This window comes from Primulina huaijiensis, chromosome 1 (assembly GCF_012295235.1).
Source record: "Primulina huaijiensis isolate GDHJ02 chromosome 1, ASM1229523v2, whole genome shotgun sequence".
Classification (NCBI taxonomy): domain Eukaryota; kingdom Viridiplantae; phylum Streptophyta; class Magnoliopsida; order Lamiales; family Gesneriaceae; genus Primulina; species Primulina huaijiensis.
The window spans coordinates 7,304,468-7,329,733 of NC_133306.1; the positions used below are offsets into that span (position 1 = coordinate 7,304,468).

General features: G+C 34.9%; 1 protein-coding gene across 1 annotated transcript; it reads left to right on the forward strand.

Moving 5' to 3' along the window:
- The first annotated feature begins 941 nt into the window (after positions 1-941).
- LOC140980848 (peroxynitrite isomerase Rv2717c) lies at positions 942-8,831 on the forward strand. The gene is made up of 4 exons (XM_073446922.1): positions 942-1,231; positions 1,311-1,451; positions 6,986-7,054; positions 8,483-8,831. The coding sequence occupies exons 1-4, from the start codon at positions 1,055-1,057 to the stop codon at positions 8,600-8,602; spliced, it is 507 nt and encodes a 168-aa protein (XP_073303023.1). The 5' UTR covers positions 942-1,054; the 3' UTR covers positions 8,603-8,831.
- Positions 8,832-25,266: the final 16,435 nt, after the last annotated feature.

Genomic DNA, 25,266 nt, shown 5'->3' on the forward strand with positions numbered 1-25,266 from the left:
TATATGTAAAATATACGTGACGTGATTTGAGAAGTTTTTAGTAATATTAATAATTATAAAATTAAATATTTAGGTATTTTTTAAAGTAGTTATTATGATGAAATTATATATAATAGTATAGATAATAATATGTTATGGTATAGTTTGGTCACGTTTGGTATCTTTTTAAAAAGTCCATGATATTATCATGGGTTCGTGATAAATAATTTTATACAAGGATAAAATATTCCTTTTATGAGAAATGATAATTTTAATTTAATGATAAAAAATCACCACAAATGACTTAATTTCTCTCAATATATAAAAATCCTAAACATTATCGTTCTTTCATTTCACCGTCCCATCAAATAAATATTTTTTTTATTTATTTATATATATATATTATATAATATGATAATTATATAAATGAACTCGAGATAATTATATAAATGATTTTTATAAAATCTCAATAAAATTATTAGTATCATTCGATTAACATAAAAAATTGATATTTGACTTGACTCATAAAATCAAGGGCTCAATTATCATATTATACAATATATAAAATTAAGTAAAAATAAATAAATTATGCAAGCACCGTCGACGCATGAACAGATAAGAAATATGAACTGAAGCAACAACTTTGAAATTATAAAATTTATTATGATAAGGTTAATTTTATCATTACAATCTAATATATAAATTTAATCACTTTTATTAAAATAATACCAAACATTAAATATAATATCCTACATGTTATTTATCATTAACTTATTCTTATATTATATATCACATGTTTACCTTATTTATCATTAAATTATTCTTATATTATATATCACATGTTTATCCTATCATATGTATCAAACTATACTATATATATAAAATTTTTTTGATTTGTTGTATTAATTATTTATATTTTTATCTAATTTAATCTAATATTTGGTTCACCATATTATTTGGACCAAATACATGATTTCGGGTTGTGCGGAGGACAAAACGCTACGGAGAAGACGAGGGTCTTGATATTTTCAAACAAGCTTACTGCCCGGCCGGAACCATCAATTATAGCTGAGAGATGGCTGCGAATTTCATGCCGCCGTCGCCTAAGCTGCCTCAGTCTGCTGTTCACCCGGCGGTGCAGCCGTTGTCGTATTTGCTCGGTTCATGGAAAGGCAATGGGGAGGGGAGCTTTCCCACGATCTCACCTTTTCGTTACTCGGAAGAGCTTCAATTTTCTCACTCTCCTAACAAGGTAATTGCCTTCCTTTTTGTGTGTCATTTTAGTACATAGTCGACTGATAGGTTTTGTTATTGAATTTCTCAACGGGAAGCCCGTGATAGCTTATTCATCGAAGACTTGGAAATTGGGCTCCGGAGAGCCCATGCACGCGGAAAGCGGTTTCTGGCGGCCGAAACCTGACGGGACAATTGAAGTTGTCATTGCTCAGAGCACTGGTCTAGTTGAAGTCCAGGTACCTCCGTGTTGGTGAATAGATAAGGAACACGCTTTTAGCTTTGTACAATCACCACACCCGAGTTTACTTTCAATATGCACTGTACATTTACATAAATGAGTTGTACGAGTCAAGTAAGTCAGTTGAACAGAAATAAAGTTTCTCATTTTTTCCGCACCAATTCTTCTCTCTTTAACATGGTATCAGAGCAACATCTTGCTACCATTTTTTGATTTGTTCTTCGATTCTTCTTTTTTGTAAGTGTTCATTGCTCCACTGTAGTGCAGATTTGAGAATCTGTACACGAGCATTTTCAACTCCATTTTCGAAGAATTTTGATCGAGATTTGTTCTTCTGCAAGCTCTTCAATGGCGGTTAACATCGGGTTCAACGATCCACTCTACATACATCCTTCGGATACACCTGGTATGAGCCTTATTACTGATCAATTGTTAGGCACTGATAACTATGGAGTGTGGAGTCGCGCGATGCTCATCGCTTTGCGCGCTAAAAATAAAACTGGATTTATTGATGGCACGTGTAGAAGACCTACCTTCGAGCAACCTACATTACATCAATGGGAGAGGTGTAATGCATTGGTATTGTCTTGGATTATGAATTCTGTCTCGAAAGAAATCTTTGCAGGAATTGTTTATGCAATTGATGCTTCTAGAGTCTGGAGTGATCTCAAGGAACAATATGATAAAATTAATGGCTCGAGAATTTTTTCTTTGCACCGGGAAATTGGAAGATTGTCACAAGCTGGTAACACTGTATCGAGTTACTATTGCAAGCTGAAACAATTATGGGATGAGTATTCATCGTTGGTTGTGCTTCCTTCATGTGAATGTGCTACAGCGAAACAATACATTGCACATGATCAACAACAAAAGCTATTGCAATTTCTGAGGGATTGAATGAAAGTTATAATCCAATTCGAAGCCAAATATTAATGATGAGCCCTTTACCCTCTGTGAGCCAAGCCTTTTCGATCATCTCTCAAGAGGAATCACATAGAGATCTACGGCTGAAATCCCATCAACAGCATTCTTCTCTGTACAAGGAAAGTCAAATAATCAAAAAAAGGATGTCTTAACATGTGACTACTGTAACTGGAATGGTCACACTAGGGAATTCTGTTATAAGCTTGTTGGTTATCCTCCAAACCACAAGCTGTATAAAGCACCCAATGGAAAGAAGGGCCAGAATGGAAAGACTTTCAGAGATATTTCTTGCAACCAGAGGCCATCTGTAAACTTAACCGATGGTGCACAAGTAGAGGCTTCACATTTGAACAAAACAGAGGACAAAAACACTACCGTCGCCTCAACCTTTACACCAGCTCAGTATGCAGAAATTTTGAAGTTGTTGGGAACTTACAATGTTCATTCTCCGGCTGAACCAGTAGTCAACATAGCAGGTATTTCTGCTAAACCAAGTTTGTTATCTCATTGGATAATTGACAGTGGTGCAAATGAGCATATGGTTGGTGATTCTAGTCTATTGCAAAATTCTAGTTCAGTGGCAGCTTCCTCTAGGTCTGTAAGATTGCCAAATGGTAGCAAGGCTCCTGTAGATAAGATAGGTTCTGTTTTGTTTACTGATTCTATCACTCTTGACCATGTGTTGCATATGCCAGATTTCAAATTCAACCTACTTTCTATATCCAAATTTACCAAAGACCATAATTGTTTTGTTACACTTTATCCCCACTTTTGCCTATTTCAGGACCTCAAGACTGGGAAATTAATGGGGATTGGTAAAGAGTTCAATGGACTATATCACCTTGACACAAGATTCTTCTCGAAATCAAATTCCAGACTAGTATCTTCTGTTTCATTCCTAGATTCTCTTTGTAATAGTTCTGTTCATAATAACAGCTCTTTGAATAAAGTTTCTGATGATTCTTTTGTTTGGCATAAACGATTAGGACATATGCCTATGTCTCGAATGCAATTACTTCCTTTCATACCAAAATCTGTAAGTCTTCATCACTGTCCTGTTTGCCCATTGTCTAAACAAACTAGACTTCAATTTCCTTTGATGAGCTTGTCTAAATCTTCTTGTTGCTTTGCACTGGTTCATGTCGATATATGGGGTCCCTTTCAAACCCCCACACACAATGGTGAGAAATATTTTCTCACCATAGTGGATGATTTTTCAAAAACGACGTGGGTTTATCTCATGCACTTTAAAATTGATGTGCTGCAACTTCTCAAGAATTTTTTCCAGCTTGTTAAGACTCAATTTTCTGCACTTGTGAAGATCATTCGAACTGACAACGCGAGTGATTTCTTCAAGAGTGAGTGCACCTTGTTGTTCAATTCCATAGGTATCGTGCATCAAAGTTCTTGTCCATACACTCCGCAACAAAATGGAGTTGTTGAACGTAAACATCGACATATACTTAATGTTGCTCGAGCCTTGCTTTTTCAATCTTCTTTACCTTTGAAGTTTTGGGGAGAATGTGTCTTGACTGCTTGCCATCTCATTAATCGCACCCCTAGTCCATTGTTAAAAAATAAGACACCACATGAGCTATTGTTTCACAAAAGTCCTTCATTTGGTCATCTCCGTGTCTTTGGTTGCTTGTGTTATGTAACATCCTTGACTCCTAAGGATAAATTTTCTGCTAGAGCTAGTGCTTGTGTTTTTTTGGGATATTCTAACACTCAAAAAGGGTACAAGGTGATGAATCTTGACACTAGAAAGTTTTCTGTCTCACGAGATGTGGTTTTCCATGAGGATATATTTCCTTTTGCCTCTCCCAGTCATTCTCCACCAATCTTTCCTTCAAGTGCTATTTCTGATTTTTCTCCAGCCCCATCAGATATCATTGGGGATAGTTCCCCTGCACCTTTTCTTCTTGTTGATAGTCCAGCCGAACATGTTGACCAGCCAACAAGAAAATCTTTGCGTGCTCCTAAGCCTCCTGTCTGGACTAAGGATTACTCTTGCCCCACTTTATCTCACAGTAATCTGGTCTCCTCTTGTTATCCCCTCATTCGATATCTCACTTATTCCCAATTTTCCTCACCATATCAAAGTTTTTTGGCAACTATTTCTTTGGACAGAGAGCCTAGTTCTTATCATGAGGCTACTTTAGACCCTAGATGGAAGGCAGCCATGGACTTAGAACTAGCGGCCTTAGAATCAAATCACACTTGGGAGTTGGTTCAGTTACGGGTTGGGAAGAAGCCTATTGGTTGTAGGTGGGTGTATAAGATTAAACGACATCCGGATGGGACTGTTGATCGTTTTAAAGCACGTCTTGTGGCCAAAGGCTACACACAACAAGAAGGGATAGATTATCATGACACTTTTTCACCTACGGCTAAAATTGTCACTATAAGATGTTTGTTGAGTGTTGCAGCTATACAACAGTGGCCCATTTATCAAATGGATGTGACCAATGCCTTCCTCCAAGGTGATTTGGATGAAGAAGTATATATGAGAGTACCACAAGGGTATTCTCCTAAGGGGGAGCAACATGTTTGTCGGTTGCTTAAGTCCTTATACGGCCTTAAGCAAGCCTCTAGGCAATGGAATACTAAATTTGCTAGTGTCATGAAGCTTGCTGGATTTGTTCAATCAGCAAATGATCACTCTCTCTTTATTAAGCATGAGTCCGATCATATCACATTGTTGTTAGTTTACGTGGATGATATTGTTGTTACCGGAAGCAATGCAAAAGCTATATCTGATTTAAAAACTTTCTTGCATTCCAAAATTCACATCAAAGATCTTGGGTCTTTGCGTTATTTCCTTGGTATCGAAATAGCTAGGTCCAAGGTGGGGATTTATCTCAATCAACGTAAGTATGTGCTGGAGTTGCTCGCTGATTCTGGTTTGACAGGTGCTAAACCTTGTGATACTCCCGTTGTACAACATCTAAAACTGACTAGTCATGAACTTGATGAATCTAATCGGTCGAGCTCTGCCTCTGTTCTCACTGATCCTTTGTTGTCCAACCCTGATGCTTATAAGAGGTTGGTTGGAAGACTCATTTATCTAACGATTACAAGACCCGATATTTGTTATGCTGTGCAAGTTCTTAGTCAGTTTATGCATGCCCCAAAGAAATCTCATATGGATGCTGCGTTACGTGTGTTGCGTTATTTGAAATCTGTCCCAGGTTTAGGCATATTATTGTATGCCAGTATTGTTCTTTCTCTCCAGGCCTACTGTGATTCCGATTGGGCAGCATGCCCAATGACTCGTCGTTCAGTCACGGGTTATTGTATAAAGTTGGGAAGTTCTTTGATCTCCTGGAAGTCTAAGAAGCAAAGTGTTGTGTCTCGCTCCTCGGCAGAAGCGGAATATCGAGCCATGGCGAGCACCACATGTGAAGTTACCTGGATACTCGGGTTACTTTGTGATATGGGGATACAATTGCTTTCACCTCCAACGTTATTCTGTGATAATCAGGCAACATTACACATTGCTGCCAACCCCTTGTATCACGAGCGTACCAAACACATCGAAATTGATTGCCATTTGATAAGGGATAAAATCAAAAATGGCATGATCCAAACTGCATATATTTCTACCAAAGAGCAACTTGCGGATGTCTTTACTAAAGGATTGAGCAGAGAACAACATTCATATTTGCTGTCAAAGATTGGTGTCTTGAACCTACACCAATCTTGAGGGGGAGTGTTGGTGGATAGATAAGGAAAACGCTTTTAGCTTTGTACAATCACCACACCCGAGTTTACTTTCAATATGCACTGTACATTTACATAAATGAGTTGTACGAGTCAAGTAAGTCAGTTGAACAGAAATAAAGTTTCTCATTTTTTCCGCACCAATTCTTCTCTCTTTAACACTCCGCTTGATTCTTTTAGCGCTTCGTTGATCTTTTTTCCTGCTTTGTTTCATGGAGGCACTATAAAGGGATGCTTCATTCGTGGCGTGAATTGTCTGAAATTATCGATTTGCCCCTTCTTTGTGGTTGTTGAAGAAAATTGATGGAATTTTATTTAATGATTTCTATAATTTCCATTCCACTTAATTCATCATTCACCTCTAGAAAGCGGCTGACGGGTTTGTTGTCTTGGGCTTTTCTAATGCGCATTTTCTTTCCTTAAACAAATACCCATTGCTTTGTTTCACCGATTAACTTGATCACATTTTTAAGCATTATTAGTTATTGATTTATTCTACTTTAAAATATTTTTCTAGGATTAACCTAGAGTTGAGTTTCAGTACTTAAATATTGAATTATTTGATCCGTTACTTGCTAATTGGAGTATTAATTTTGGGATATATGGGATTGAAGGAATTTATGTTTGATTAGATTTAGCGTTCATCTCAGCATGAAGTGATATCTCTTCTTGCCTGAGTAAGTGATGGACGAAGAGAACTCGTGCCCTCTGGATATTGAAAATGTTTTTGTTATGGCTCCACTTTCACTGGAGGTTTTCTGCTACCAACCATGTTTTTATCTGTGTTAGTTGAAAAAATTGATTCTGGAAATTAATTTGGTTCTCATTTTAACATCTTTTTCGGACTTTTTTGTACCTAATGTTACAGTTGATTGTTATACACAGAAAGGGACGTATGATGCAAAGGAGAGAAGTGTAAAGCTCAAGTGCTCACTTGTTGGAAATGCCACCAAGGTAAATAAACATAGAGAAATATAGTACGTCTCCCCAAAATGCTACCTAGTTTTTGGTATTACAATATCACGCCTGGTTTTGTTTCATACTTATTTTCTCGTTGGCTGGCCTTTACATTAAATCGCCAAGCTCCACCAGTAGGCAAATCTGTCACCTAATGATATGTTACCGTTTATGATATTAGACATTATGGTCTGTTCACCTCCTCTTTTTGCTTAAGTTGAACTTTAACCTCACCGTCTTGCCCAGAAAGAGAGACTGCTAAATATGCATTCCTTCTTGTTATTTTTGCAGTAGTATTGAATAAATAAAGTTATGCAGTAATAATGTACTACATCTGATCATGATGGCACCTTTTCTTGTTGGGTTTGGTTATCAGTGGTAGTGACCATAGCTATTAGCCTCTTACCATGTCTTCGTAAAAATGGGAGCATGGATATCTGCAGACAATTGTATACCTCATTTGCCAAACCCAGTTAGAATGCTCATGGTGAACTTTGATTCTATACATTCCTTTACTGGATTGCCCCCCTGCACTGACACTTGGTAAAATATTGTTGATGGTGTTATATGAAATGTACACCTTTAGGTTGTAAAGTACAAAATCTTTTCACCGGTGTACTCTCATGTTACAGTTGGATTTCTGGGTTCTTTATTTGATTGTTAATACGGTAGATCGTACAAATAACAATTTAAAATCAGCTCAAATTTTGAAGTTGATTTCATCATTTTCTTGCTTAGTTGTTACAAAATTCTGGGCGGTGTATTTAGAGATTTTCAACATTTGCTTAATTGTTACAAAGTTCTTGGGGCTATTTCTCTAAACACACCCAATGATTGGACTTCTCAAAGCACAGAATTCTGTTTTTGCATAAATATTTTTCTTCAGGCATCAAGATTTGCATTTTTTGGCATGGTGCTGCTTTTTTTGGCTTCACAATTAACTGAATGTGAAACATGAGGTGCTCAAATGGTGTTATGATCCATGGCTGGTTTAGTACCATCTTCAACTTCTTGATTGTTCAAGCTATACGCTGCAATAGCCCGTTCAAGTTAAAGAATGTCTGTTTCCTCATTGGTGTGTGGATGATCATTTTGTGAATGTCAGATGTTAAAGGACCTTGAGGCAAATCGACAGAATACTCCATCGAGTTTTGTATTTTATAAGGTCGACTATGATTTTGACCTCTAGTTCATTCTTTCTTGATGAACTCTTTCCATGATTGAACAAAAACATATACGGTCTGCTGGATTTCGTGAGCTACGTAGAAACTGTTGTCTTCTATGGAGAAAAAGTGGATCCCAAATGCAAAATGCATCATTCTGTAATTGGATAGTGTAGATATGCATTAGAATAATTTTTTATAAAAATTACGTTCATTGCAACAGTGAGCGTTTGGAACCACAATTTACTTTATTTAGTTGCAGGTGAAAGAGATAACCAGAGTCTTTGAAATGGTTGACGGAGAATTGGCTTATGAGGTTGAAATGGCAACAAATCTCACGAGTCTCCAAACACACTTGAAAGCTTCGCTAAAGAAGCTTTGATGCCTCTACTGCTCTATATTGATTGATAATCAGTAAAGTGAGTCATAACTTCATGATATATGCTTTGAATTACTACAGAGAGTGAGAGAGATGAGTTCCAGAAGGGACGATTTCTTCAAGCTTGTAGTATCATACTTATCGTTACTCTGTTGCATCATAAACGAGTGGATGATAACCTTAAATGATTGGTCGTCTGAGAAACAAATGGGTGGATTAAACATTTATGTCATTTGACGATGTTAGCATGTCAAAATCACAATTTTTGGAACGCGTAAACTAAGGATGGCAATGGGCGGGGATGGGTTTGTCATTCTCATCTCTATCCCCGAATTCCATCTCCACCCCATCCCCGCTTTTTCGGGTTCGGGGAATCCTCAAACCCGAAACTTCGGGGATCAACTTCCCATCTCCGGCCCCATCTTCGTTTCAAAAATATTTATATGGCAAGACGTTGACGGCTTCAGAGATTTTATCAAAGCAAAGCTTATTATTATTATTAGAGATAAATATTAATATCAATANAGATCCCCATTCCTATTTCGGGTTTTTCCAAATCCATGTGGAAAATTGCTATCCCTAGCGTAAACCAGTGTGTGAGCATCATATTTGGTATTATATTATCACGAAGTTGGAAAGAACAGCCACGCGGAGGCAGTGACTCCCCAGAATAGACAACCAAAAGTCATTAAATTTTCTTCAATTTTTAATACTAGAATCATTTACATGCTATGCNAAAATTTTTGTGTGTTAAAATCATTTGGCGAGTGTGAAACTATGTGAAAGTAACTAAAAAAAATGGTTACTTAAGTTGTTATAATACTCTATTATTTTATTTTATTTTATTTTATTACCCACATTAAAACGTCTAATTGTTATCAATGTGAAATGTTTTACGACAAAATTTATGATTAGAACCAATGTGCGTGGATAAATTTCATATGCACGACACGAGCTTAGGGCATCTCCAACCCTATTCTCCATTTTTTAATTTTCTATTCTCCAAAATAGAGTATTGAATTCTCTATTTCAAAAATCTTCTCCAACCTATATTCTCTAAATTTTGTAAATTTTTTATTTTTATATTTTTTATTCCAAATTATTTTACATAAAAATATTAATTATGTAATATGATATTAAACAAATTAAACTAAATGTGTCTCATTTTTTTAAAAATAATTCATTTATTTTGAAATCAAATTTCAAGCCGCATACAACATTAAAACACATACATAGATCAATATAATTATAAACTACACATGATTTAAAGACTAATTAATATTCCGAATTAGAATATTCCTCTCACAAATGGTCAATAAGAGCATCTCGGAGTGTATAGTAAGCCGATTTGTATTTGATTTGACGATGACGTGCAAGAAACTCTTGGAATTGGACGTGTTCATCACGCATCATTTCAACTTCTGGGATGGGTGCTTCGCGATAATATGTGATTGACATCTGCTCATCCCGCTCATCTTCAATAATCATATTATGCAGTATAATACACGTTGTCATTATATCATGCAACACATGTTTGCTCCAGAATCGTGCAAGGCCAGTAATTATTATTTTCATTTGTTTTTTTCATCAAAATAATTCAATTACAATAAATAAATAAATAATAAAAAATGAGAAAACTTGAAATAAATTAAATAATAGCAAAAAAAACATTAAAAGTTAATAAAAGTATTGAAATAAACATTTAAATATATAAAATGAATAAAAGAGAATTTTTTTTTTTAAAAGTGTGTATTTGCAATTTTGGAGAATGGCATTTTTGTAAATAATGCCATTCTAAAAAATATATGGAGATGCAGCTAGGATTCGGCACTTTTGGAGAATTACTATACATGGCTCAAAATGGAGATGATATATAAAGAATGGCTGGAGCATGGTTGGTTATCCATTTTCTCCAAAATAGAGAATGGTTGGAGTTAGAGGCCAATCTCGAGTGCCCCAATTTTTGTGCTTGTAATTTTTATTTTATTTTTTGACTTGTGAGTTGTGGGCATAGAGAACCCATGACATCTCCCATATTTCACCTGCGCGATTCCTTTAGGACCAAATATTAAATGTATAATATCACCTAAATAATTTCTATGTATAACTTTGAACTCTATTGACTCGTAATTTGGAAATAATTAATCTAAGACACGTTGATCACGACATACTAATATAATATAAATAAGGCCAGCTAGGCACTTAAAATACACACAACCTTTACTGGTTTTGCCTTGAAGAGTCCACATGCACATTTCCATTTCAGCTGTTACCTGAATTAATAATACTTTTAACTAGGAAATTTGGCATTTTTATGGTGTCTTGAATCAATTGGATACTCTTTCAAATATGATGATGGTAATATGAAAGTACTTATAGAATCTCTGGTGAGGGCTGTTATAAAGAATTCATTTTACATTTTTCTGGAAACATAGTTGTTGGGTGTAATAATTGTCTTTGCTGGAAGAGCGATCAAACCGTGGTATTTGAGCTACTGTGCGGTTTAAAAGATTTGAGTTGCACCATCACTACTAGCTATAGCTTTTGGTAAAGCAGCAAACACTCGGTCCTATAATTGGTATCAGAACCAAGGTCACGAGTACGATTCTCATTGATTACAAGGAGTGCAATTATTGGGAGAGAGATTGTTGGGTGTAATAATTGTCCCTGCTAGAAGAACGATCGAACTGTGGTGCTTGAGCTGTTGTGCAGTTTAAAAAATTTGAGTTGCATCGTTACAACCACCTATAGCTTTTGGTAAAACGATAAGCGCTCGGTCATACAACAGTGTTGGGTGGATCTTTTATTGTGGAAAACAGTAATAATAAGTCAAGGCTTTGGCACCTAAGACTAGGTCACATGACTGTCAAAACAAAAACCTACTTTGTGGTGATAACATTCAAAGAGCCTCGTGAGTTTTGTATATTGGGAAAATTCAAGTGAGTTAAATTTGGAAAAGAGAAACACACCACAACCAGGCCATTTGAATATGTTCGATTAGATGTGTGGGGACCTACTCAAACTCCTATACATGGTGGAGGAAAGTATTTTATAACTATTGTAGATTATTACTCTCGGAGACTTTGGGAGTATATTCGGAAATCCAAAGATGAAGCATTCTCCAAGTTTAAGGAGTGGTTGTCTCTGATCGAAAACCAGTTAGACAAGAAGCTCAAACATCTTATGGCCGACAATGTTCTTGAGTATTTCTCTGAAAAAATCAATGAATTCTACAGACTCATGGGCATTTCAAGGCAGAAGAATACTCTTGGAACTCCGCAACAAAATGGATTGAAAGAATGCATGAATCGAACTTTGCTTGAAAGGGTAAGATCCATGATTCTGAATGCAATGACTACCAAAACGTTTTTGGGGAGAAAAAGTATCTACTGCATGTAATATGATCAACAGAATCCTTTCAAGTGCCTTGAATCTCAAAACTCCACTGGAAATTTGGAGTGAAAAACTTGCAGACTACTCAAACTTCAAGGTGTTTGGTCACTTAGCCCACGTTCATGTAAAACAAGATAAATTAGAAACTAGATCTCTCATGTTTACATTCATTGGATATCTTTCTAGAGTTAAAGTATACAAAGTCTGGAATTTGGAACAAAAAAACCCTATGTTTGAGCACAAGAGATGTCACTTTCGATGAAACTAAGATGGGATAGTCACTGGTCAAAACTAGCACTCCACACTAATAGTTCCCAATTTGAGGTGGAGAATCTTGGAAGTATAGCTAAAACAATGAATTATGAAGAAAGTTCAACTTGAGGACACTGAAAACCAATACATGCTAGCAAGGGATAGAAAGATGAGGGAAATCAAACCAACTCAAAGGTATGCCCGAGATGATATGATATAAATGGCATTGACGATAGCAACACATGTGGAGTACTCTGAACCATAATCTTTCATGGAGGCTATGAGCTATAAACAAAAACACAATAAAAATAACACTTGGGAATTAGGATCTAGTTGACAAGCCTAAAGGACACAGGGTCGTGTGCTGCCGATAGATATTCAAGGTAAAGAAAGGAGGGCAAGATCATTCAAATGTGAGATATAAGGCAAGACTAGTGGTCAATGAAATTTATTAACCAGTTGTTAAGCATATTTCCATAAGACTTTGCTAGCCTTAGTCACTCAATTGGATTTAGAGTTAGAACAACTTGATGCTAAAACTGCCTTTCCTCCATGGTGAACTTGAATAAACCATATTCATGGATCAACTTGAAGGTTACTCAATGAAAAACAATAGAAACTATGTGTGTTTGTTGAATAAATCCCATTACGGGCTCAAGAAAAGTCATAGGCAATAGTACAAAAGGTTCGATGAGTTTATGACACATATAGACTTCATTAGAAGTAAGTTTGATATCTGTATATACATGAAAAACGAAGACAATCAAGGGCTTTCTTACTTCAATATGTTGATGACATGAGATAGAAAACGAGAGCAAGAGTGATCGTCAAACACTTAAGCGGTTGTTAAGTTTTAAATTTGATATAAAAGAATTGGAGGAAGCAAAGAGGATTCTTGGAATATAAGTAAGAATAGGGAAAAGGGAAATCTCTTCCACAATCAAAGCCCATACATTTAAAATGTGCTTCAACGGTTCGTGATGCATGGATCTAAATGAGTAAATAATCCAGTTGGGTAGCATTTCAAGTTATCATAGGATCAGTCACCAGCAAATGACACAGAAAGTGATCTTATAAAAGATGTCCCTTATGCTAGTGGGGTGGGTAGCTTGATGTATGAGATGGTTTGTACAAGGCCAAACATGTCATATGCCATGAGTTTGTGTCCAGGTTCATGGAAGCCAGGAGGTGTACATTGGGAAGCTTTGAAGTTGAGTATGAGATACTTGAAAATTTCACCAGGTTTAGGACTATTGTTTAAAAATCAAGATGAATCATCTAACCGTTAGTTGGTTTTGTTGATTCTGACTTTGTTAGGAATTTAGACTCCAGGAAGTCCATCACTGGATTCATCTTCAACTTATATGGAACAAAAAAAACTTGGAAAGCCTCTCTCTGTGGTTGCTTTATTTACAACAGAAGCAGAGTGTATAGCACTAACTGAAGGGGTGAAGGAGGCAATGTGTCTAAGAAGAATTTTGTCATAACTTGGAGTTAAACAGGAGGCTGCACATATGAATAATGATAATCAAATTACAATCCACCTCACAAAACATCAAATATATCATGAAATATGTAAGCACATTGATGTGAAATTACACTTTGTGAGGGATGTTACTTCAAGGGGACATATTAAGGTGGAGAGCATCTCGACACATGACATTCATGCATATATGTTGACAAAGCTACTGACGCAAGCTAAGTTTAAGCATGGTAACAAGGAAATAACTCGAAAGGAGATGAAGGACAACAGATTCTTTGGAGAAAAGGTGGAGATCATTGAGGTAAGTGTGTCTCTCAAAGAAGATTTTATGGATTTTAACCGAAGAAATTGAGATTAGAAGTCATGAAAATGTTGCAATCGTTGAGTAACTATTGACTTGGTAGATTTTGTTAATAGAAGGGAAAACAACAACTTGTTACCTAATCAATTGGTGAATGTATAAATACACGAGAGTCGTGAAGATGGATTCATTCCGTACTAAATACACTCAAATGCAGAAACAATTGTGAGATAAGAGAATTGTGAACAAGAAAAAGGTAGGGGCAACTTGATTAAGAGATTTTTTGATTTCTTTTGTGGCCTTGGTTCTAAAGAGCTCGTATCTGCAAACTTTTTGTGATTATGCAATAAAGGATTTGCATTGTTCTTCCGTGGATATAGGTCATTAAAGATTGAACCACGCAATTTGCTTGTGTCTTCATTTTTATATCTTAAATGCATGTTTGATCGGTTCTCGGGTTGATTGCATCATTATTCTTTGTGTTTGAATGTTGATGCATTGTTTATCTTGGGCGAAATTGATTCATAGGTTATCGATTTGATTTGTTCTAAAACCAACAAAAATCTTTTGAGAAGAGAAGGTCAAGAGATGATAGGAGATCACTTAAGAAAGAAAAGAGCAGAAGGCACTTGTTGCTGAGGAAAGAAAAAACAAGTGGACAGATTCAGATTCAGATCCATTCAGCTCAGAAACATCATCCTGCGAGAGTGATGAAGAGAAAGTCCAGTGTCTGACAGCTGATGTTGAACTAGAAACAATAAGAGATGAACTGGATAATGTTGATGACAAAGCAAAAAAGAAGAATCTAGTTAAAGAATCCATATAGTAGCTGGACAGTGGCTGCTGTAGACATATGATTGGAAGTGTCAAGCTTCTTTCATAAATCAATGAATGCAAAGAAAGAAGAATCACTTTTGGAGATGATTATGAGGGTAAAACAATGAGTAACAATAAGATTATACATGACAAAGTTTTCATTAGAGATGCACTACTAGTTGAAAATCTTTGCTATAACTTGATAAATATTAATCAGTTATGTGATAATGGATATTCCGTTAAGTTTGATAAACATACCTGCACTGTCAAATCTACTAATGTTGATATCATGTTAATTGGATTAAGAGAACAAAACACCTATAAAGTTAGCTTAAATGATGAACAACTTGCTGTTCCTATATGTTTATTGCTTTAAATGATATTAAGAACTGGTTGTGGCACAAACAGTTGAATAATTTGATTTTCAAGTCTATTTCCAGTCCAAGTAAGCAATAACTGATTACTGGATTGCCCAAGATCGATTTCACCAAAGATAATATGTGTAGTACATGACAGCTTGGTAAGCAAGTTATATAATTTTAAAAATAAGGGGCATAACTCTTCAACCAAATGCTTAGATTTGGTACATATGGATTTATTTGGTCCTATACTAGTAAATATACTCTAATGATTATGAATTATTATTTCAGGTTTACTCGAGTGATCTTTCTGTCATCCAAAGTCCAGACAAGTGTCCGGTTGTTCAATATTTTGAAACGTTTTCAAAATGAGAAATACATTGTGAAAGATAATAAATAATTGATAGAGACACTGAATTTACAAACAAAACTCTATCATCCTATCTAGATGAACAAAAAATCAAGCATGGGTTATCCGCTACTAAGTCGCCTCAACAAAATAGTGTTGATGAGGAAAGAAATTGTACCTTAAAAGAAGAATCTAGAACAACGATAGGTTATCCTCAGTTATCTAAGAGATTTTTAGCAGAATCAGTTAATACAGCTTGTTATACTCGTAACATATCAAAGACAAACAAGAAGCATTAGAAGACTCTATATGATATTTGGAATGACTTTATACCTGATCTCTTTTATTTCAAAGTGTTTGGTTACAAGTGTTATATTCATGACAATGGTATAATACACTTAACCATCATTTGTGCTAAATTTGATGCTTGTATGTTTTTAGGATGTTCTGTCCTTTGAAAAGATGTTTGGTTATTCTGATCAGTTCTTATTTTCTACATCATGAGGATGTGTTTTCTGTTGTTGCTCCCCCATCTCTTTTGCAACATGTTTCCGATGAGAAACATATGAGACTTCTTCCTGAAATGCCCTTGACCTCAGTTGATGATGTGGTCAAGTCTCTTTATGAGTTTGAGTTCATTGATGGTGCCAAGACTGCCATCCTCACGCTGCTACATATTTTCATATGATCGAGGAAGAGAATGTACCAGAAATGTCTGAGTCGCAACCAAATTTTTCTGAGATTCCAAACTTTTCTCTTCCCTTAACTCAAGCTGGGATAGATCTTCATGCTAGGGATGAGGGAATCAACCCTCTCATCTCATCTTCTAGTGGAAAACCTCTTTTGTGCATTCTTGCTGCTACCATAGATGACTTGCCAGATCCAATCAATTAGAAATAGTTCTTGCTTGACAATGTGAACAAGATCATTATAATGATGGATTTCTGTTTGAGAATGAAGAGGAAGATGTTGATTATTCACCTCTTAAGCCTCTTCTATCTCAAATGGAAGCCATGTTCAAGAAAGTTGAAATTTTTGAAGCTAAACATCTTGCCCACTCGGTCTCTTTCGAGCACTCCAGACTTCAAGACCTTAGGATAACTCTTCTCTACTTCATTATGATTCAACACGTGTTCTCTAGTTTGACAAATTAAGGCACCAAACCACTTCCACTACTCCTGAGCTATTTGAGAAATTTACAAGAGTTCAACAACAGTAAATGCCCAGATATATCACATGCAATCTATCATGGGCGTCCAGCTGAAGGAAATCATGGACTTCATACAACATGGTGATGCCAAAAAATGGGGAAATCAGAAAAATATGGATGAGAAAAAAAGCAAACAAGAATAAGAGAAAAAGAGAAGACATGGAAGAAAATGAAGAAAGCGAGGATGAGGCCGTGGGTGTTCATGCTAATATAGAAGATATGTATACTAGGTGTAAGAAATTATTTTTCTACACACATTTTACAACAATGTAATTTAATTAAATGGATGAAATACATCTTTTGAATTTTTGTCTAAGTGTTAAAGTGTATTGTTTCAATGTATTATATCGAGTCAAGCAACTTAGTTTTGTGATCACAAAAAAAAAACTATTAGATTGAAAATATCTCATTTTTAGTGATAACAAACAACATCGAGCTATTTTAGGTTCAACTGACATTTCATGTATTTATAGGTTTTAACTTGACACCATGAAGTCAAACCGTAAAACCTAATCTTCAAGATCTTGTAGGACTAAAAAAATCAGACAACCATACTGATAATCAGGCTGCATTTCTATCAAACTACTTCCAAGACTCTAACTGTATTGCATTATAAAGATCAAGACACAGTTTAATCTCTAGCTGGTGTGCAAGTCAGTATGTGTTCATTCCAGCCCGATATTTTAGAAGATCATTTGACCTATCAATGCACATTATCCGATATCTCCAATTATCCAAGAATGTCTTCTATTAATATAAAGATAAGTGCATGATTTTATCTCTCATGTATAAACTTTTCAGAAACCGTTAATTGTCATATTGGATACATACCAATGTGAATTAACTGGTGTGAAATATGAAAGGAAAGAAGACAAGAAAACTTGTCTTTGTGTCGGCAAGCATTACAAGTATCTGTTTTATTGAAGATCTGGCCGAAGGAGTTTGCATGTTTAAAGGTTTGATTCAAGACTAAGAATACCACTGAAGCTTTTACAACCTATCTTATCAAAGATTTCAAGCATTATCTATCTTCAAGCTGCTCTATATCACATGCATATGTTTTATATCTTATCATTTGAGATAAACTTGTGTTATCTTATCAAACTCTAGTTGTTTATGAAACGACCTCTACTTTTGGACTTTGAAATTCTAATAATTTTTTTTCCATAGCATAAACTCGAAACCAACAATTTAAAATAACTTTAACACTATCATAAATCAAAATAATTTAACAATTTAAATTTCGAGTGCATAAATATCTAAAATCGTTAATTACCAAAACTCACTTCTACCTTTAACATGATCAAAATTAACTTCTAAATAAATCATAAAATCTCTAATAAAATTCTTAACAAAAATCTTTTAATTATCAAGCTAATGCGGAAATAAATGTCCATTGGGAGTGTAATGCTCGACTCGATGCACTCAAGCGTCGCCGCCTCCATCAATATAATCATCACCTGCAACATTCAAACCTAATGAGTCTAATGACTCAGCACGTTCTAAACATGAGTAAAAAGTAATACATATACAAGCACATGCAATAAAATCATACTTATTATTTAAAATAATTTTTGAACATAAATAAACCATTTAAATCATTTTCAGCATAAATAAATCATATATCGTAAAATCGTAAAGCTTTGCATCTTTTATCATTTTGAGTGAAGTTTGATCCTTGAAAGTGACTATCATTTATCCTCTGGTTGACTGATCAGTGTACAATATCATATTTTCATACAAATCATCATAAAATATCATTTAACATGCGTTATGATCCTTCGAGACGCTGCCAAATTTTTTCGTATTACCCAAGTGTAAAATGATTATTTTGCTCCTAGACGTAAAATTTCACGATTTTAACTTTTTCTTACTTTTAACGGCATGGACTTATCCCAAATAATTATTTAAGTTTAAATATCATTTTTTATAATTTTATTCAGCTTAATTCGAGGCTTTTCATTTAATTTGTTATTTAATAATTCGTGAGACGTTTAATTCTCGAATAAATTCAAACTTTAATATTTTCTTTCCAACTTTAAAAATAGACTTTTTATTTTCTAAACTACCCTTGTGAGTCATGAACCACACCCGTGGATCCATGGTTCGAATTTATTCATTTATTTTTGCAATATTGACCCTTAATCATGACCACCGAGCCATCTCCTGATTTAGTCGAGCCATGGTCGAGCCACCTCAAGCCAGACCCTAGCCAACCCATCTAGGTACCCTACTAACCAACCCTGACCCTTAGAACCAGCCCCTAGCCCATGCAAACCCTCATGGAAAAAGACCCGCAACTGCGCTTGAAGTCTCCTTGGCTCACTAGGACTCTCATACTCGAGCTGCCACTGAGCACACCTGACCCTCACCAACCCTGGACCACGCCCAACCCCAACCAAGCCCAGCCCAAGCCCCTGAACCCAAGCACGAAGGCGCTGCAGCTGCTGCAAGAAGAGCAGCCGCGCACGCGCGTTCTCTCCCTTTACAGCGATCCATCCCCGAACCAAGCCGCACGATCCCCTGTCCCAACCCTTGACCATCTTCATTAGACCCTATAGGACCAACCCTGAACCTCCCTACCCTATCCACGAGCCCCCTTGGCTGCTGCCGTTCCCCACAGCTCGGGCGAGGAGTCCTCGCCCCAAGGGACTCCTCCTAGGCTGCGACCAATGAGTCCTAGCCATGCTAGGACTCTTCCCTAGACCTAACCACGTCCAGCACAACCCCATAGCCCAGCCCCTGCCGATCCACACATCGAGCCGTCCCTTGGATCATGAGCGAACCTTTTCAAACCTTCGAATACCCTAGGTGCCTCTTGCTAACTCACTAGCAGCCCTTACGAGTGATGTCCAGCCCTCGATTTATCTTAACTTGTTCATGTTTTAGCCATGTTTCATCCTATGTTTCATCCTACGTTGGCAGCGTACTCGTTGAAAATCATATCATGATCACATATACGTAAAAACATTTGAAAACTTTGAAAATAATCATCATATCGTTTAAACCATCGTACGTAAATATTTTTCATGCAAAAACAATTGAAACATCCATATTATGGTTTGAATGATGCGCAAAACAATTGAAACATGCATATTATGGTTTGAATGACGCGTCAAAGGGTTTAGAAAACGTGAGTTTGCGTTTTAGAACGCTCGAATACGCGATCGTCGGCGAGGAAAGACGAACGGGTGACGAAGACTTCTATCTTTTCTCCTTTCTAAATTCTCGAAAATATGAGAGTGAATTGTGTGTGATTTTCTGCTGGTTTGTGTGTCCAAAGGACCTAGGTAACTTATTTATAGATTTCATTGCATGATAATGGGCTTTAGTTTTGGGCCTCTAAGTATAGGAGCAACTGGGCCTACTCAATTTGGTTAAATTGAGCTCAATAACTCTTATTTAATTAAAACATAAAAGATTATAAAATTTAGTTTCAAAAAATAACATTTTTGATCTTTTAAGAAATCCTCTTTTGCCCAAAACCGGCTTCCCGAGAAAAATCGAGCTCGACTCGTAAAATAATTCGAACTCCAACGTATTTAGAAAAAATAAATTATTTTTAATCATATTAGGAAGCCTTGCAAATATTTAGTGAAAAATAAATATTCTTGTCTTGGTCGTCTCCGGTCTCCTTTCTCCAGCCTATTATCGAATATTCTTGTAAAATCCTTCAATTTCATGAAAACATGTCATATAATCATTTAATAATGCAATCATACCTTTAATCATTTAATATGCATCAAGTAAACATTTAAAATCAATTAAATAAAACAATTAAGCAATTCAAGTAATTTGCAAGCATGTTGTTTACGTAGGTTTGGTTTTTCGAACGTTACAATTTAAGCTATATATTGAAGAGTTGTATTTGTATGTCTGAACTTAGGTTTCAATAGACAGTTTGGGTTTGTGTTACGTAGAAGATACTAAGAGTCAGTTTAGACATTGGATAAGTCCTAACTGAAGCTAGATAAGTTCTAACTGAAGTGAGTTTGTATAAGAAGTTGTATAAATAAAAGTCTTTTTGTGGATTTTTTCTTTGAGTGGAAGAAGATGAGATGTAGAAAGATATTGACTTCAAACTTCTATATATCTCATGTTCCTCACATTCAATCACTTAAATTTTGTCTGATATATGTCTGTGTAAAAAGACTGCTTAAATGAATATATATCATATCATTAGTCCAACAGGACCTTTCCGCACTTGAAAATCGTTTTCAGTTGTCTAGCTGCATTTAACGGGTCTAAAAACAGACATTAACAACTAACAACTATTAATACCAGCTCGAGTTTTTAAAAATTTTATTCACCTCTATAAATTCTTTATCTGATCCTAACTTTTGAGTTTGCTGGAACGACAACTATGCATCGAAACTCAACTATCCAGTGTTCGCCTTAATCTTCTTAATTCATGTAACATTTTTATTTGGCTACATCAAATAAAAAAAATAGAAACATGCCGTGATCACGATCTCCATTAAATGGTTAAATGGAAATGATAATTTTTAAAAAAACATATTATAAGGTTTCTAAGAAAGTAAATGTATTTTGTTAGATGTAATGAATGGATGAATAACAATGGATAGGGTCGGTGGACGTAATAATTAATTATTGACCTTTACACGCTCTACTCTCGTAATTAGTTGGACATCGCACGTCCTACCCCACGTTTATCCAAATTCCACGTAAACTAATGGTTTATTTCATCTTAATTATGTGGGCATTGTCCCAAAATAGGATGGATGACCAAGATTTGTCCATGCATATATGGGATCCATTTTTTTTTGAAATTGTATGTGTGGCAAGATCTTATCCGTTGAAATGAAGTGAAGGTAGTGTTCATATAGGTAGGATCTCATCTACCTAAACTAGTACTGATGAATGGTCTTAAAATTTTTTAGAATTTATTGAATTGTATCATCTTCTGGAAATTAAAATATCAAAATATCATTTGTATTTGTATTATTTAAAAATAATTTTCAATTTATATTTCTTTCGTCACCGCATCTCGAATATACTCGTCCGAATATTTTCCAATATACTATTACTCATCCGAATAGGTATCTTGTGAGACGATCTCACGAATCTTTATCTGTGAGACGGGTCAATCCTACCGATATTCACAATAAAAAGTAATACTCTTAGCATAAAAAGTAATATTTTTTCATGGATGACCTAAATAAGAGATCTGTCTCAAAAAATACGACCAGTGAAACCGTCTCACACAAATTTTTGCATACTCATCCAAATTAAGATGAGAGGAAATTATAGTTAATGTACTCATTGTTTGTTAGTTTTTTTTTTTTAAGATTTTCCTCTATGTATTGATATAAAAAAAAAAAAGAAAAGAAAAGAAAAGAGTTATCTTTTAAAAAATCGACGAATAGTGAGCTCTTTTAGAAAACTACCCATTGTATGAACTATTACATGATACCTATGAAGAAAAATATAAAAAATTTATTTTTAAAAATATATATGATTCACTTAGGGGAAATTACTATATATATAATATAAAACAGCATAAATTTCTCATCTGTCTTTTTGTATAGTGAAATTGAAAACTTTGATACAAAATTATATCGCATCTACAATTTATATAAATTTATAAAACCTATTTAATTTAAATAATTTAAATATGAAAAGTGAAAATTTGTAAATATTAATCCATCTTAATCAAGACCCAAGTTTGAGATGAATTGAGTTCGAGATTCAATTACAATTCTTTTTTTTTTTTTTTGTTAACTGGATTTCTTTTATGAATAAATTTGACACATATTTAACACATAAAATGAAATGCAGATAACACAAAATAAAATATAAATATCAACTTATATAAATAAATATAAATACGTGATTAAAAAAAGAGTATTATTTTTTTATTACTCTAATCAACTTTTTTTTCAAAAAATTACTTTTTCGAATGTATTTAAAATGCACGAAAATATTCTTTTTTTTAAAAAAAAATAAAAATGTTGTGAAAAAGTAAAAATATACGGTAAAAAGTAAAAATCTCAAACTCTCAAAATTATCACACTACACACTTTATAATATTTTTCTCTCAACTCAATTGTGATTTTCTTCACAAATGAGAGATCTATTTATAGAAAATGTTTACAAATAATCCAAAAATAAATTACATAATTACCTTCATCATCACACACAAATTTCAATATTCAACACCTAATTTTACCTAATTTTCAACATTCAAATATTCAATACACACATTTTAAATATTATTTTTCAACACTCCCCCTTGTGATGATGATCATAATGATTGTCTTCATTACGTGTTTTTATACTGCCTCGTTAAAAACCTTACTAGAAAAAACTCATTGGCATAAAAACCATAGTAAGGGAAAAAGAGTGCAGTCACGTAAACTCCCCTCATGTTGACACGAACAATTCTTCACAGATTTCGTAGATTACGCATCCTAATATTATATATATGCTTTCTGAATATTGTCATAGGAAGTGCCTTTGTGAAGAGATCTGATGAGTTTTCACTTGATTAAATGTGACGAACATCAATACATTTATTCTTCTCAAGCTCCTTGGTGAATGCGAAGAACTTAGGAGGAATATGTTTAGTTCTGTCGCTTTTTATGTACCCTTCTTTCATTTGAGCAACACATGCAGCATTATCTTCATATAGTATCACAGGCTTCTCGTCGAATGATAATCCGCATGAGATTTGGATATGTTGGGTCATTGATTTTAACCACACACATTCACGGCTTGCTTCATGTAGTGCAATAATCTCGGCATGATTTGATGAAGTTGTTACGAGCGTTTGTTTCTGTGAACGCCAAGAAATTGCAGTGCCTCCACGAGTAAATACATATCCAGTTTGAGAACGTGCTTTGTGTGGATCAGATAAGTATCCAGCATCGGCATAACCAATTATACTTGGATTAGCATCTTTTGAATACAAAAGTCCCAAGTCTGTCGTTCCTCGTAGATAACGGAATATATGTTTAATTCCGTTCCAATGTCTCTTTGTTGGATATGTGCTAAATCTTGCCAATAAATTTACGGCAAAAGATATATCAGGCCTTGTACAATTTGTAAGATACATAAGGGCACCGATAGCACTTAGATATGGTACTTCTGGACCAAGAATATCTTCATCATCTTCACATGGACGGAATGGATCCTTTTCTATGTTTAATGATCTAACAACCATTGGAGTACTTAAAGGATTTGATTTGTCCATATTAAAACGTTTAAGGATCTTTTCTGTATAATTTGTCTGGTGAACAAATATTCCACATTCTTTTTGTTCAATTTGTAAACCCAGACAATACTTGGTTTTTCCAAGATCCTTCATTTCAAATTCTTCTTTCAAGTATGACACAACTTCTTGAATTTCCTTATTTGTTCCAATGATGTTTAAATCATCAACATATACAGCAATAATTACGCATCCGGATGTTGTTTTCTTAATGAAAACACAAGGGCATATTGAATTATTTACATATCCCTTTTTAATCAAATGACCACTTAGCCGATTATACCACATTCGGCCAGATTGCTTTAACCCATATAATGATCTTTGTAATTTCACAGAATAACATTCTCTGGGTTTTGAACTTTGTGCTTCAGGCATCTTAAATCCTTCAGGGATTTTCATATATATATTACTATCAAGTGATCCATATAAGTAAGCTGTAACAACATCCATAAGACGCATTTCTAAATTTTCAGATACTGCCAAGCTAATCAAATACCGAAACGTAATTGCATCCATCACAGGAGAATACGTTTCTTCATAATCAATTCCAGGCCTTTGAGAAAAACCTTGTGCAACAAGTCGAGCTTTATATCTTACTATTTCATTTTTCTCATTTCGCTTTCGAATAAAAACCCATTTGTATCCAACAGGTTTTACACCTTCAGGTGTAAGGACTATAGGTCCAAAAACATTACGTTTATTTAGCGAATCCAATTCAACCTGGATGGCATCTTTCCATTTTATCCAATCCTGCCGATTTTTACATTCACCAAAAGATTTTGGTTCATGATCTTCATTATCATTTATGATGTCGATTGCCACATTATAAGAAAATATATCATCAATTTCTTCTATATCTTTTCGGTTCCATATTTTTCCAGTATTAATATAATTGATAGAGATTTCATGATTCTCGTCAGTTTGTGGTTCTGACAAAACATTTTCATCATCATGTGTTTCTTCAGGAACATCATTCTCTATTTTGTGATCATTATGTGTTTCTTCAGGAACATCATTCTCTATTTTGTGATCATTGTGTTTCTCTATGAATTTTCTTTTTCGAGGATTTTTATCCTTGGAACCAACTGGCCTTCCACGCTTCAGGCGTTTAATGACATCATGACTATCTTCAATTTGTTTCTTCGGAATTTCAATTCGAGCAGGGGCATTTGCAGCATGTATATATGATTTAGTTACCCCTTTTGTGTCTGCAAATGCATCTGGTATTTGATTTGCTATTCTTTGCAAGTGCACAATTTGCTGTACATCTTTT

Coding starts and splice junctions, on each gene's coding strand:
- LOC140980848 (XM_073446922.1), top strand. CDS start 1,055: ATGGCTGCGAATTTCATGCCGCCGTCGCCTAAGCTGCCTCAGTCTGCT. Junction 1,232..1,310: donor TTTCTCACTCTCCTAACAAG/GTAATTGCCTTC, acceptor CTCAACGGGAAG/CCCGTGATAGCTTATTCATC. Junction 1,452..6,985: donor CTGGTCTAGTTGAAGTCCAG/GTACCTCCGTGT, acceptor TGTTATACACAG/AAAGGGACGTATGATGCAAA.